The following is a 14,964-nucleotide window of genomic DNA, read 5'->3' as shown; positions in this document are numbered from 1 at the left end:
CGGAGCCAGAGGAAGTTTCAGGAGCCAATCAGGCATGAGGAAATAAAGAAGATGTCAAAGAAGACTTGGAAGCATGTAGTGAATTTTTGAGAGTTGGGTGTCAATCAGCTCAGAGAATATAAAAAAAAAGAGCTTGTTTCAGGAGGAAGTAGTTTGGACATTCTGAATGTGAGGTGTCCTGGGTCACGGCCAGTAACAAAGCTGGGCCCAAAACCCATGTCTAATTTTCAACTGAATTGTTCAATTCACATTCCCTGAAAGAGACAAGGAACAAAGTGTCCTGCTGCTCCAATAAGCCTGTAAGATTTTACGTCTCTGCCTTTGATTAAAATCCTTGGTCACATCTCCTTCTGAGTTTAGTGTTCCAATAAATGACCTGTAGATATGTCCCAGCTACATCCAAAGCTTTGGATGAAATTAAAAAGCATGAAAATAAATAACAGAAGCCTCAACTAGCTAATGTTTTGTGTATCATCAGAGAAAGAGCAGGGGAAGATTGTCACCAGCTCCTTCCAGGAAAGGGACACTGCAGGGGCTTTGAAGTGAAAAAAGAAATAACAAAAAACAGACCCACAGGCTTGACTGTATAAACATCCACTTATTGACAAGAAAATAGGCCAAAAAAAATCTGCAACATAACAAAGCATGAATATCTTAACAATTTAAAGCATTAATCGCATTTTAATAAATGTGATAAATGTGTAAAGGAAATAGGCAACTCCATAGAGAAAAGCATTCTTATTTGCTAGTACTCACAAAAATGCAACCACAGGTAGTATTCAAAAAGTACGAGCCAACGCTACTGATACTATAATACAAACTGGAAGGACCAGGATACAATGCAATCATTTCCCAAAGGGCACTGAGTAAAACTAGTCTAATGAAGCGATCCAAAAAAGAAAGAAAAGTGGCCAGACGCGTTTGGGCAATGTGGCTCCCGCCTTCCTAACTTACCCCAGCACATTTCAGGAACCGCAAGATCTTGCCATAAAGAAGAAAGTTGAACCCAGGGTGGTTTCCCAAACTTGCTCTGCCACAGAAGCCTTTTGGGGCTTGATACCCACGAACATCCGTGGAAGAAGCATGTGCATAACACACTCAGGAAACACTGGCACATGGTTACGAGGTTCACAGAGCACAGGACTCAGCGCACACCTGGTACGAACCTTCGCTCCACTCCGTAACAGCTACCCTCAGTAGCTGTCATCCCCACAGCAAAAGGGAAAGAACATCTGCCCTCTGGGGTTGCTATGGAAACTAGGAAATGCACTCCGCACGGTGACCATGTAGCAGCACCCATAAGCATGAACGTGCTCACACGGCGCTGGTGTCAGGCGACACTGGGATGGTGCCAGAGCAGAGACAGGGAGCCTTACCACTTCGGCCTGCCATCCTTCACAACTTCTTCCTCCTCTTCATCATCACTGAACTTCAATTTCTCAGAGTAGTCCACTTCTTCATGGAGGCCTACAACAAGAGGGACGAGGAAGAGATGAGAATGTCAGCGGTGCCCAGGGTACTGGGGCAGAGCCTCCTTCAGTGGGAAATCACACTGCCCCAGTGGAGCAGGGGGTCACACCAGCCAGCTGCCTGCACTAGGACAAGGGCAGCTCCCACTCTGGTGAGAGCAAAGTGGCTTGGTTGGACTAGCCCTCCCACAGATAACAATTTTTAAATCTGGACAAAATATTTTTAAAATGTATTAATATTTCAAGGCACAAGAGAATCAGCAAAGCAGGCAGAAACCAAACAGAAGTCTACCCGTGAAGTGCAGAAACGCTACCAGTGAGAGATGTGAGCTATAATTTAGCCGCAGGCATTGCCCAGCACGGGAGACAGAGTGTCCATGAGCTGAGGGGTGAGTCACCAAAATCTATAGGGTAGCAATGGAATATTACTTGGCCATAAAGAAGAACTAATATGGATTTACATGCTACAACATGATTAACCTTGAAAACATTAACCTAAGTGAAGAAGTCAGACATGAACAGTTCCACACTGCTTGATTCCATTTCCATGAAATGTCCAGGAAATGCAAATCCACAGTGACAGAGAGAAGTTAGCGGCTGCCAGAGGACTCAGGGCAGACAGTGTGCCTGTTAACAAGTTTGGGGTTTCTTTGGGTGATGGAAACAATCTGGAATTCGATAGTGGTGACAGTTGCAAAACCTTGTCACAAATTTGTAGACTTTAAAAGGGTGAACTTTATGTTACATGAAAATTTGTGTGAACCCTTTTTTTTTTTTTTTTTAAGAAAAGGTAACATTAAAGACCCAATCAAATTAAATGGCAGAGTTAAATGAAAAGCAGATTGCAAATACATGCTGTCTGCTAGATAATCACTTTTTTTTTTTTTTTATTTGAGATCTACCTCTGCTGCTCAGGCTAGAGTGCAGTGGCATCACCATAGCTCACAACAGCTTCAAACTCCTGGGCTCAAGTGATCCTCCTGCCTCAGACTCCTAAGCAGCTGGGATTACAGGCATGAGCCACAATGCCTGGCTAGTTAGTCTATTTTCTGTAGAGACAGGGTCTCACTATGTTGCTCAGGCTGGTCTTGAACTCCTGGTTCTCAAGTGATCCTCCCGCCTAGGCCTCCCAAAGTACTGGGATTACAGGCATGAGCCACTGGCCTAAATAATCACTTTCTTTAAATATGAACACAAATGGGTTAAAAGGAAAAGTATAGAAAAAAACATTCCACGAAAACAATAAATAAAGTGACAGTGATGGCATAAACTCAGAACAAAACAGACCACAAGATAACAAGCAATACTAGAGATAAGAGGGACGTGGAACTATCACAAAGGGTCAATATACCAGGGAGACATAAAAACTACAAATATAGGCGGAGCGCGGTGGCTCACGCCTGTAATCCTAGCACTCTGGGAGGCTGAGGCAGGCGGATTGCTCTAGGTCAGGAGTTCGAAACCAGCTTGAGTGAGACCCCGTCTCTACTATAAATAGAAAGAAATTAATTGGCCAACTAATATATATAGAAAAAATTAGCCGGGCATGGTGGTGCATGCCTGTAGTCCCTGCCACTAGGGAGGCTAAGGCAGTAGGATTGCTTGAGCCCAGGAGTTTGAGGTGGCTGTGAGCTAGGCTGATGCCACGGCACTCACTCTAGCCTGGGCAACAAAGCGAGACTCTGTCTCAAAAAAAAAAAAAAAAAAACTACAAATATGTATGCAAAATAACAACTTCAAAATAAATGAAACAGAAACCAACAGAATTAAAGGAAAAAATAGATAAATCCATAACAAGAGTGGAGAGCTTAATACCTAACTTTCAGTAACTAACAGAACCAGACAAAAATATCACTAATCACTAAGTATGTAAGATCTGATTGTCACCGTCAAACACCTTGACTAAATTGATATTTACAAAACATGATACCCAACAAATGTATAGAGTGTGTATTCTTTTCAAGCGCACTGAGAATATTCTCCAAGATAAATAATATCAACAAAATCCTAACCAAAATGCCTGCAGGTTCTTTGTAAATACTAACAGGTTAATTCTAAACTTATATGGAAATGCAAAGAACTTAGAATAGTCAAGCAATTTTGAAAAAGAAAGTGGGAAAACTCATACTACCTAAATTTAAGACTTACTATAAACTACAGTGTGGTACTGGCATGAGGATGAACAAATAGCGTCCAGAAATAGACCAACACTTTTGTGGTCAATTGATTTTTGGCAAAGGTGCCAAAGCAGTTCAGTAGGGAAAGGGAACGCTTATCAACAGCTGGTGCAGAAAAACTGGATTATCGATATAGAAAAAAAATTTAATTTTGATTCCTACTTATACCATATGCAAAAATTAATCCAATGTGAATCAAAGACCTAAAATGGTTAAACTATAAAATATCAGGGAATATCTTTACCACTAATGGGAGGTAAAGATTTTTGTAGACAGGACACAAAAGTAATAACCATAAAAATCCCTAAATTTATAAATTAAACTTCAAAATTAAAAATTTCTGCTCTTTCCCATCTTGCAAGATGGTGGGTGAAAAAGTTGAGAAGCCAGATACTAAAGAGAAGAAACCTGAAGCCGAGAAGGCTGATGCCAGTGGCAAAGTGAAAAAGGCTAACCTAAAGGCTAAAAAGGTTAAGAAGGGGAAGCCGCACTGCAGCCAAAATCCTGTTCTCATCAGAGGAAAAGGCAGATATTCCCGATCTGCCATGTACTCTCGGAAGGCCATGCACAAGAGGAGATACTCAGTGGCTAAATCCAAGGTTGAAAAGAAAGAGGAGAAGGTCCTCGCTACTGTTACAAAACCAGCTGGCGGTGACAAGAATGGTGGCACTCGGGTGGTTAAACTTCCCAAAATGCCTAGGTACTATCCAACCAAAGATGTGCCTCAAAAGCTGTTGAGCCACGGCAAAAAACCGTTTGGCCAACACGTGAGAAGACTGTGAGCGAGCACCACTCCCGGGACCATCCTCATCATCCTCACCAGACGCCACAGAGGCAAGAGGGTGCTTTTCCTGAAGCAACTGGGCAGTGGCTTGTTACTTGTGACTGGACCTCTGTCCCTTAATCGAGTTCCTCTGTAAAGGACACACCAGAAATTTGTCATCGCCACGAATATTGCATCAGCAATGTGAAAATCCCTAAGCACCTCACTGATGCTCGCTTCAAGAAGCAGCAGCTGCGGAAGCCCAGACACCAGGAGGATGAGATCTTCGACCCAGAAAAGGGAAAATATGAGATTACAGAACGGTGGTGCAAAGTGGATCAGAAAGCCGTGGACTCCCAAAGTTTACCAAAAATCAAGGCAATTCCTCAGCTCCAGGGCTATCTGCCATCTCTGTATGCCCTGACAAATGGATTTTATCCTCACAGATTGGTGTTCTAAATTTTTACAAAGAACCTAATTAAATAACTGAAAGATAAAAAAATAAAATAAAAATAAAAATTTCTGCTCATCAAAACACAATGGTAAAAAAATGAATACACAGGAATGCAATAAAAAAAATTTACAAAATGCAAGCTGCAAAGGACTTGCATCCAGGACTGGTATCCTATCACTCAAAAAACAATGCACAGACACCAAACAAGGACAATGTATCAGTAGTCAAACAGCACATGAAAGCATGTTTATCATCATTAGTCATCAGCAAAATGCAAATTAAAAGCATAATGAGATACCACTACACACCCACCAGAATGGCTAAAATTAAAAAGACAAACACGCAAATGTTATGAGGATATAGAGTAGCCAGATTCCCACACACTGCCGCTGGGAACTCGGAATGGCACACCACAGGGGAGGGGTGGACGGCTCTTACAAACCTAACCACACCCTGCCCTTTCACCCAACACTTCTAGATATCTACCCAAGAAAAATAAAAATACTATTTATAATAGCACTTTTGAATATAGTATATTGACACAATGAAACATATCGCAGCAAATAAAAGCAACTGATATATATAACATTGATGACTATCAAAAACATCATACAAAAGTAAAAACTATGACTCCATTCATTTGAAGTTCGATAACAGGCAAAACTCATTTATGGCAAAATTAACCAGGAGAGCAGCATACTCTTGGCCAGGCAGGCACACCACTCTGGAATGTACTGTATCTCAATGTAGGTCTATGTGACACACGCGTATCCATTTTTCAAAACTGTACAGTTAAGTTGTGTGCCTTTCAATGTAACTAAAATTTACCAGAAAACAAACAACAAAGTTTTTCACACAGAAGTAGAAACCTAAAAAAAAAAAAGAAAGAAAGAAAAAAAAAAAAAAAAAACAAACAACAAAAAGAATCACAGAAGAAAATCATCTGGTTGGGGGGGGTGAGGAGTGGGTGGAGCTAAAGAAATAAGAACAGCAGAACAAGCCCGGCGCAGTGGCGCATGCCTGTGGTCCCAGCTACTCGGGAGGCCGAGGCAGGAGGATCACTGCCCACGAGTTCCAGGCTGCAATGCGTTACGATCACACCTGTGAATAGCTACTGTACTCTGGCCAGGACAACATGATGACATAGTGAGATGCACCTCTTAAAAAAACAACAAAAAAAGAGAATGGCTGGAGACTGGTACTTACTGAAGCTAGGTGATGGGTAGCTGGGAGCTGATTATTTTATTTTGTTTAAATTTTCCATCAACCGTTTTTTAAAAAAGTTAACATCACTTTTCTAGCCATTGAAACTACAAGGAAAAAAGATGTTAACACTGTAAAATCAAGACCAAAGACCAAAAGAAGGTTAAGGGCTTGGTCAGGAGGTAACCCCTGGGCCCACTGAAGATGAGGACAAATGCAGGCCACCGCAGCTGCTTCCCTGGCCTCGCACCTGGGCTCCCGTCTTGCCAAGGGAGAACACACCATGGTCCTGCCCTCCTAGCACACCCACCAGCAAGCATCACGACCCACCTGCCCAGCCATCGTCAGCATCAGTGTCCAGATCATCGAGGCCCTTCAGGTTTTCCGCATTGATGATGGTGGGCCGTGGCGCACGTTCTACCAGCTGCCTCAGTGGGCGCAGAGGACGGGCCATCCCCAGCTTTTCTTTTCTGATGAGAAAAAGAAAAATAAAGATGATGATGGACTCATGTTCAATATGCAGACGGAAACAAAATCAAACACTTGATTTAATATTTATGTCATTTCCTTTTAAAAGCAACATATAAAATAAATTACATTCCAGAGAGACCATTCTGCCTCATCCTGCAGGTTTTTTGTTTTTTTTTTTTCCTCTGTTGCCCGGGCTAGAGTGCCGTGGTGTCAGCCTAGCTCACAGCAACCTCAAACTCCTGGGCTCGAACAATCCTCCTGCCTCAGCCTCCCGAGTAGCTGGGACTATAGGCATGCACCACCATGCCCAGCTAATTTTTTCTATATATTTTTAGTTGGACAATTAATTTCTTTCTATTTTTAGTAGAGATGGCGTCTTGCTCTTGCTCAGGCTGGTTTCAAACTCCTGACTGTGAGCAATCCTCCCGCCTCAGCTCCCAGAGTGCTAGGATTGCAGACGTGAGCCACCGCGCCTGGCGCCATCCTGCAGTTTAATATGCTCACTGCTCATGTTTAGGGCAGCAGCAGCAAGCACATGCCAGAATTCCAACTCTGCCAGGAGGCTGAAATCATAACCCCATCTCGCATTCAGCACCAAGTCCCAGCTTCCCCGTGAGCCCTGGGGTACTGAGTTGGTTGTTAATGGCTCGGTGGTCTCCAGGAGACAAAGCACTTTCATGCACCGGTCCATTATCTTAAATAGCTTCACCACCAGGAGAAATCTCTGCACACATGACTGCAATGCAATGGCCTTACCCATCTTGGTCATTCATCTGGAACTGTCTAAAAGGAACACGGGGTTCAAGGCGGAGCTGAGGAAGGGGGAAAGAGCCTCGTTCCACTGTACCCTGGTTCTCTGATGACTGTGGCGAACACATCTGAAACATAACATCAATGAACAGGATTTTCTGGTAATGGCCTAAATTTCAGGTTCCACCTAAATTAAAATTTGCTTTCGAAAATGGAAAACGGGAAAAAGAAACAGGAAAGTCTTGGGGTTTCCTAATCAATCCTGCCACCATCTCCCCCATTTCTGTCCTGCTGTCAGTAAGTAGATTTGGGGACTTGTATCAGGGAATACCTGCCTCTCCTTTTTCCAAAGAATCGAGGCTAAAATAATATCCACATCACTGGGAATGAAGTCAGAGGCCCTTAAGATTTGAAAAGTGGGGAGCGAAAATGCAAAACTAATGGAAACCTCCAAAGTGAGGTATCAGGGCAAAGAGTGGAATCGGGAGGGAGAATCCAAGGTGGACTTTCAACCACTTGAACTAGGCTCTGCTGGACGTAAACAATCCAACTTCATGGGGCAAAAAAAATGTACACTCTGAAGACTTACAAAAGCAGGAAGCATATCATGGTATGTAGGTGGGTGGTATACATTCCCCATGAACTGTGAAGCCCCTTTTCGGACAGGCTGAGCCGGGCGGAGAGAGGGGTCCTTAGAATCGCTGGTACATGCCGAGGAGGGGGCTCCGTCTCCCGCACTCGAGTTCCTGCTGCCCAGCTCAGTTGGGGAGGCGCTCAGAGACGTGGCAGAAATTATGTTTCGCCCACCGCCCTCCCTCCAGCTTGTCACATCTGGAAATCGAAAGGGGGCAAAGGGGAGAGGAAAGAGGAGGGGGAGGAGGGATCGCATGAGGTTCTGAAGGTCAAGGGACCCCCTCATTCACCAAAAAACAAAAACAAAAAAACCCAAAAGTAACTGTCGTGTCTGACAGGGAAGGTTGGGGTGGACACCTGGCCGATGGCATGAGCTCGCCGCCGGAGACCTCCTAGGCGGGGGGGAGGGTGTGCCTGAGATGTGGCCTCGTATACTAGGAGCAGTCACATACACCCACACATCTCACAGCCCAGAGAAACCAGACAGCCCTGACAAAAACAGCCTCAAGTCGCTGCTTCAACAAGCACTGCCCCGGCCCCGGCAGGGTCATCAGGATGCTCGGTACTGGACTTGCCGCTAGAACTAGGGCGAGTTCCTGACTGACAGTGTCTGCAAACTCTGTTTAGCGGTGGCACCTTCAACACAGTGACCCCAGTGCCTGAGACAGACACCACGGAGCTGCCCTCATTCCAGCCGGGGCGTGGGTCGCTCGTGCTGCTCGAAGGCTGGAACCTGCAGACGCCCACCTTTTCTAAATGACACTTTCCACTGCCAACTGTAGCAAGATCCGGTGGAAATTACTATGGGCCAGTAAGAGATCAGATGAGCCGAAAGACTTGTGATCTCAAGCCGCCTTTTGGTTGGGAGCTGAAGCAGGTAAGGTCCCCGAGTTACATGGTCCTAAGAGAAAGGGAACCGGGACAATAACCACAAACGTGGCGTCTGGCCCCAGCTCTCCAAGCCCTTTGCTGCGTGATCTCAGCCAAGCCAAGGTCACCCTCTGGGCATCTGTTTCCTCGCCTTCTCCAAGGAAGAGATAAACTGATCCTAGAAGCTTCATCTAGGATGAAGCTTCAAAATTCATCGTACATTTTTATGGTCCTACAAAGCAACTCATCTTAATTAATCCCAGAACGATACAATTCTTGTCGTGAAGAATGATTATGTATTTGGAACAAACAAAATAGCCCTGTGCAGGCCATAGGAAAGGCAGCTCTGTTTAAGGCAGAGCCACACAGCAATCCCTGATATGTACGGTATCATCAGTTCCGACGTGAACAGGGAAGGCCGTGGGGATGAGCCAAGACGAGCAAACAAAGCCTCTCACATTTCAGGGCCAGACCAAGGCCCCTGCAAACACGAGCCCCTTCGGAATCCCCGATGAGGACAGGCAGGACAGCTCGCTCCTGGACGTTACTGAACCCCACCTTAACCTCAAGCCAACAGTGGCCTCTAAGAAAAGAGTATCCCCAGCACGTAGTGCCACACGGTCCTGCAGACCTTGGCCAGACACTGGATGAGGGGACCAGTGACCATGGCTGGCTGGTTCTGGGACGTTCCCCAGGGCAGCCTGTTAAAAACACAGATTCTCATTTGGTTGGACTAGGGGGAGGCTGGAGACGAGGCTCTTTCGCCAACTCCTGAAGTGACTCTGACGGGATTCAGCTAGGTTCGGGAACAAGCTCTGATCAGGGGCTCAAGTTCCTGGTCCTCTGTCGACCCTTGCCAGGACCACCCAGCACTGCAAAACCAACAACTGGACGGCAGACGGGACAGGCCGGGCTCAACCCAAGGGACTGGAAAGGCAGAAATGAGGCCCTAAACAGCCTGGCGAAGCCCACAGCGCACGGATCAGGGAGAGGGCCGGTGGCCACGCTTTCCAGCTTGCGGCAGAGACCCCAGCAGAGTGGGCACCCTTCTAAGAGGGCAGGCAGAAGGGGACATTCTACACTCAGCAAGTGCCAAGACAGACTTTGCAGCCACTTACTCTGAGGGCGGAGGCTTGGTCCTGGCCCATACGACAGATCTAAGACGCCCTTTTCTTTGCCAGCCTTGTCCTGCCCTCCAGCTGCTTTCAGCGTCGGAAATTCCTCGGGAGAGAAGGATAACAGTCGGCTTGAGCCCCTTAAACCTGTCAAAAAAACCCGGAAAGACACAAGGCAAGTGAGATGGGTCAGCAGTCGTCTGGGTTCCCAGCTACAAGTGCTAAATATCACGCTGCTGCTCTGCGGCGGGCCTCTTCCTCAAGGAGCCGCGCAGAGGGCCTCCATGCTGGCTGCCAGTACCCTTCCCAGCTGACCCGCAGGGCCTGGCACGTAGTTACAGAGGGCTCGGGGTAGGACATCACAGCTGCTCCAGACCACATCTCGCCCCCGCCCCAGAAGGAGGCAGGAAGGCCCTTCTGATGCCAGGGTGGGGTGGCAGACACTCACAGGCTTCAGCAAAACCAGCCCGAGGAAGGAAAAGTCAGCTGAAGGTGCCTCCCTCCCTCACCCACCTCCCCAAGACACCCGCCCTAGGTTTTTTGGGTTTTTTTGAGACAAATTGCTTGCTTTGTTGCCCAGGCTAGAATGCAGTGGCATTATGACAGCTTACTAAAGACTCAAACTCCTGGGCTCAAGTGATACTCCTGCCTCGGCCTCCCAAAGTGCTGGGACCACAGGCCGAGCAGCTGCACCCGTGCCTCACCCCTTCTACCACCACCCCCAATTTACGCACTCCTCCTTCACCTGTCACTCCTCTGCCTTTGAATGGTTTCAGTTTACCACTTTCTAAAGTTCCTCCAGCCCTGCAAGGCCCGATATTTTGCTCTTATAATCCTGGAAACAGTTTCTCTGCTCTTTCATTCATTCTTCCACATCACAAACTTCTTTAAAGAAGAAGCCTTTCCTACTCTTGTTCCCATCATGTACGGCACTTAACACAGAGGCTCTGCAATCATTTTTCAGATGACTAGACAATAAATGCTGCATTTTAAGCTCCAGAGTGGGAACTGGTCCTTTCATCTGGAACAGGCAGCACACAAGCAGCCCTACCTGAATAATAGCAACAGTAACATCACACGCCACAACGGCCCCCGGCCGTACACCTCGTCCCCTATACAGTTCACCCCCAATTGTCCACAGGCATTATTTCTTAGCTCCACTGATTCCGGCACCTGGTAACCAAGGCAGGCCTTGCCAGTAAGACACAGCTGGGATGGCGGCAGAGGCACAGGGCAGCAACTCACGTGCCATCCCGCTTAGCAAAAAGGGCCAAATAAACCTGTAAGGGTGAAAACTGGACATTTCATTCACCAACAGTTAACCTAAGAGGCAGTCTCCAAGCATCACAAAGGAGCTTTGCTGCTCTGTTTTAGGGGATTTTGACTCACGGGGCTGCTTCATTATGTTAAAAGGTCACTGGCAAGAATGAAATATGAAAAGTCACATTTTTAAAATACAGTAGATTATCCAAAATTAGAAAAAGCCCAGCATGTCCAATGACTGCTGTTCCATCCCATTTTTCTGCCTCAGCAGTCATGAATTAAACTTAACATCCATCAGTAAAAAGGATAAAGGGTAGAACTCAAAATTTCAAACCAAAACACCAATATCCCCAAGGTTCCAATGTTTTATGTTCACCCACCATTGTCCTCTGCCATGAGAAACTGAGGCAGTAAAATCAAGGGGCTTCCAAGGCCACGAATGGAGCTACTGGTGGTGCAGCAGCTGGACCAGAGCCCTGGGCCGGGATCCTCGGCCCAAACCACACGCTCAGGTCGCCTGGGTCTGCCGCAGGGGGAACAGACCGAAGCCCACTCCTGCGTGGGGAGCGTCTGTCCACTCAGGAGCAGCCCTTTCAAATTCCAGAGTCACTAAAACATTATGGGCACAGCCTCAGATCCCCACAGCCCTGATGGTGCCACAGACACGTGACCCAGTGGAAGACGGGGAACTGAAACCGACTTTTACTCAGGCACCCTGGGCCCAGCATGTGTGTTCTCTGGGCCCCTAGGTCCAGCTGTCTCAAATGTTGATGGAGGATTTTTACTGTTTTACAATTCTTTTGTAAGGGCTGCGCTTGCCAGGTTGCCCAGGCTGGGCTCGACTCCCGGCTCAGCAATCCTGCCTCTGCCTCTTGAGTCACTGGGACTGAAAGTGTGGGCCACTGCACTGGGCTTAGAACCACTGTCTACGCCAAGTTTTATTTTTGATAGGTGACACAGTTACATGCTTCAGAAATGAAAGGCCGTAAATACTTATTAAAGCCTTCCTCTCACCTTGTGTTCATCTGCCTGCTTCTGATTCCCTCAAAAATTGGTAGTTTTCTACTTCCTTCCAGAGTTTTTTTTAAAAATGCAAATGCAATGTTTTTCAAAAGTGTATTTTTCCTCACCCCATTTTCTGCACAATTGGTGAGATAACTATACATACCATGTATATATTCTTTTTCTCACTTAACAATATATCCTGGAAATCTTGCCATATCAGATCACTTTTGCTTTTTTCTTCACAGCCAAATTATTATAGCACTTCAATGAAGTACCATGCTTTGATGGACATTTCAAGTGACCATTTCCAGTTTTTCACTATTACAATGCTGTAGTGAGTAGCCTTGTACATAGGTTACTTCACGCATGGGCGAGTATAATTAACACGTGATTTCCTCATGGTGGAGCTACTAAGTCCATAGGGGTTATGTCAATTCATACTGGTTTCATTATTTCAGCCTTTGTAGTTCTTTTTAAATAAAAATTAGTACATTCCGCTCACTTTTAAAAAATTCTAACCTTCTGGAAATATAGGATACAGAAAGCCAAAGAACCAGTTGAGTCTAGTGACAGCTTTTTTTGAGACAAAATCTCACTCTGTTGCCTGGGCTAGAGTGTGGTGGCATCATCATAGGTCACCACAACCTCCAACTCCTGGCCTCAAGTGATCCTCCTGCCTCAGCCTCCCAAGGAGCTGGGACTACAAGCATGTGCCATCATGCCCAGCTAATTTTTCTATTTTTTTTGTAGAGACAGGATCTGACTCTTCCTCAGGCTGGTCTCAACCTCCTGAGCTCAAGTAGCCCTCCCCATCGGCCTCCCAGACTGTTAGGATTACAGGCATGAGCCACCGTGCCTGGGTCATGAATGCTTTTTATAAAGCAACTTTAATGACCCTTTGGAGTGCCGCAAGGGCACATGGCGCCCCACCCTCCACCTCACAGCCAGACAGAAAAGTCAGTCAAGTCCTCTTACGATGGGGGCGGAGCTGCCCCTGCGCAGTGAGAAGTCACGAGCTTCAGACTGTGCCCCCAGTGCCCAGGGGGAAGCTAGAGTAGAAATCCACTTGGCATGTTGACGGGCTTGTCATTTCCCACTGGAGACTGAGGAAAGCGCCTTTATCACGGGATTTCCACCCTGCCAGAGCATGTCCTCCCGGGCGGGCAGTCTGGTGGCGGGCTGCGGGGAAGGGGGACCGTGTAGCTGGTTTTCTGGCATAAGCTACAAAAGGCCAAGTCTGGGCAGCCTTGGCCAGCAGGGATGGTGTAAAAGGTGACACCAGGAAGGGGCAAAGAGTAACAAATACCACAAAACTCTCGGCATGCTTTGGTGCTAAGGCCAGAAGCGAGCAGTTGAGTCCCCAAGGCTGGCTTCCTCATAACCGCAAGCCTGACGCTGAGACTACCCAGCAACACCTCCCCCTGTGGTCCGAGGAGAGAGGAAGTGGGTGGGGGCTGGCAACACCACTGAGCAGGTTTAATGCCACCAACAGCACGGCCACGGCAAAGAGCAGCAGGGCCGGCGCCCTGTCTCCTCTGCGAACTTCCGCACAAGAGAAATGCCGGGGCAGTAATACTCCATGAAATCAGAGCGCTGAGATCCCTTGCGGAGTTGAGCCTCCACCTCTGCAGCAAAGGGAAGGGCTCCCTGCAGAGTTAACCCTTTGTGGAAGAGGTTCCACAAAGCTTCCAGGTGTCTAGACCCCACCGGAACAGTCTGGCAAAGCCACTGGTCCCCCTGCCCGGCCACCCAGAGGCACACGCACACACTTACCACCTTCGTGTCCTACTGGCTTTCCATTCAGCTGTGCCCATGACTTTGGTCCACCTGGCACTGAATTTGTATTCTGGAAGAAGGAAGACACAAGAGAGCCAGTTCAGAGAGTCTGCTGTCCAGTAACTGGGCACGTTAGAACGAGGTGCTAAGAGGCCGGCACCTCAGACACAAGCTTCACAGGGACACAGTGGCCAACAACGCACACTGCCCGAGCGGCACCCACGCAGCGCACGGTCCCAGGGCCAGGAGCTGCCGGGCCCACTTCACAGACGAGCAACAGGTGACAGGACGAGACCGGCTCCAAGTCGCACAACTGGCTAGACAGCAAAGCCAGGACTCAGACCCACATCCATCTTCATGCTGTTCTCTGGAACATTCTGATAGGTGGCCTCTAGTGCCCACACAGAGCTACTTTATTTTGCTCCAGAGACAAAGGCGAAACCCCAGTTCCTTCAGGTGTCCCTAAAACTGCATGCCACTGCTAACTGGGGAGGGCAAACCCGGGAAACCCAACGTGCCCAGCCTTTCACAGGGTGGGCAGGCTGCAGTGCCACGCCTTCTGCACCTTCTGCCATTCCCCCCGACACGCTTCCTCCTCCGCTAAGCTGGGCCTGCCCGGCTCAGCCTCGGCCCCACCAGGGAAGCTCTGCTGAAGGACCACGAGGGTCAGGGGTTATGCTAGGCACACCCAGCCCGACTGCATCCTCACCACACCCTGGGCAGGTCTGATCACACCTTGACAGAAGCTCTGAAAGGAGCGACTGACGTAGACACTCAGCTCGAGTGGCAGGACCAGGACCTGTTCCCAGCCTACCTGTGTCCAGAGCCTCTTTGAGTCCTTAACCACTGAGCTCACCTGTCAACTACTAAGCAGCCTTCCTCTTCCAAATGAAGGTGAATATACACACAGCAAAGCCGATGCCACAAGAAGTTCAGTAATCCCCCTTTCCCGCCACTGCTTCTTTCCCAGGCCACCCCTTACCCCCACCACTGCACACACACAAAGCAGATAATC

At 47.6% G+C, this 14,964-nt stretch overlaps 1 protein-coding gene and 1 pseudogene across 9 annotated transcripts in view; one reads left to right on the top strand and one right to left on the bottom strand.

The window, feature by feature from the left end:
* The window catches only part of PRRC2B (proline rich coiled-coil 2B), a 105,706-nt gene that overhangs the window by 40,087 nt on the left and 50,655 nt on the right, over window positions 1-14,964 (bottom strand). For all 9 annotated transcript variants that reach the window (XM_012744086.3, XM_012744085.3, XM_076009135.1 and 6 more), the window contains 6 exons: window positions 13,947-14,019; window positions 9,909-10,052; window positions 7,877-8,118; window positions 7,294-7,415; window positions 6,397-6,536; window positions 1,377-1,467 (listed from right to left, as the gene is read on the bottom strand). In XM_012744086.3, coding sequence (XP_012599540.1) covers window positions 1,377-1,467; window positions 6,397-6,536; window positions 7,294-7,415; window positions 7,877-8,118; window positions 9,909-10,052; window positions 13,947-14,019 — 812 coding nt within the window. The remainder of the gene's footprint in view (window positions 1-1,376; window positions 1,468-6,396; window positions 6,537-7,293; window positions 7,416-7,876; window positions 8,119-9,908; window positions 10,053-13,946; window positions 14,020-14,964) is intronic.
* On the top strand, window positions 4,009-4,868 carry LOC105859864 (large ribosomal subunit protein eL6 pseudogene; annotated as a pseudogene).

The sequence above is a fragment of the Microcebus murinus genome, chromosome 12 (assembly GCF_040939455.1).
Source record: "Microcebus murinus isolate Inina chromosome 12, M.murinus_Inina_mat1.0, whole genome shotgun sequence".
In the NCBI taxonomy this organism is placed as follows: Eukaryota; Metazoa; Chordata; class Mammalia; order Primates; family Cheirogaleidae; genus Microcebus; species Microcebus murinus.
The sequence above is the reverse complement of the archived record's forward strand: the minus strand, read 5'-3'. Positions and strand labels throughout refer to the sequence as shown.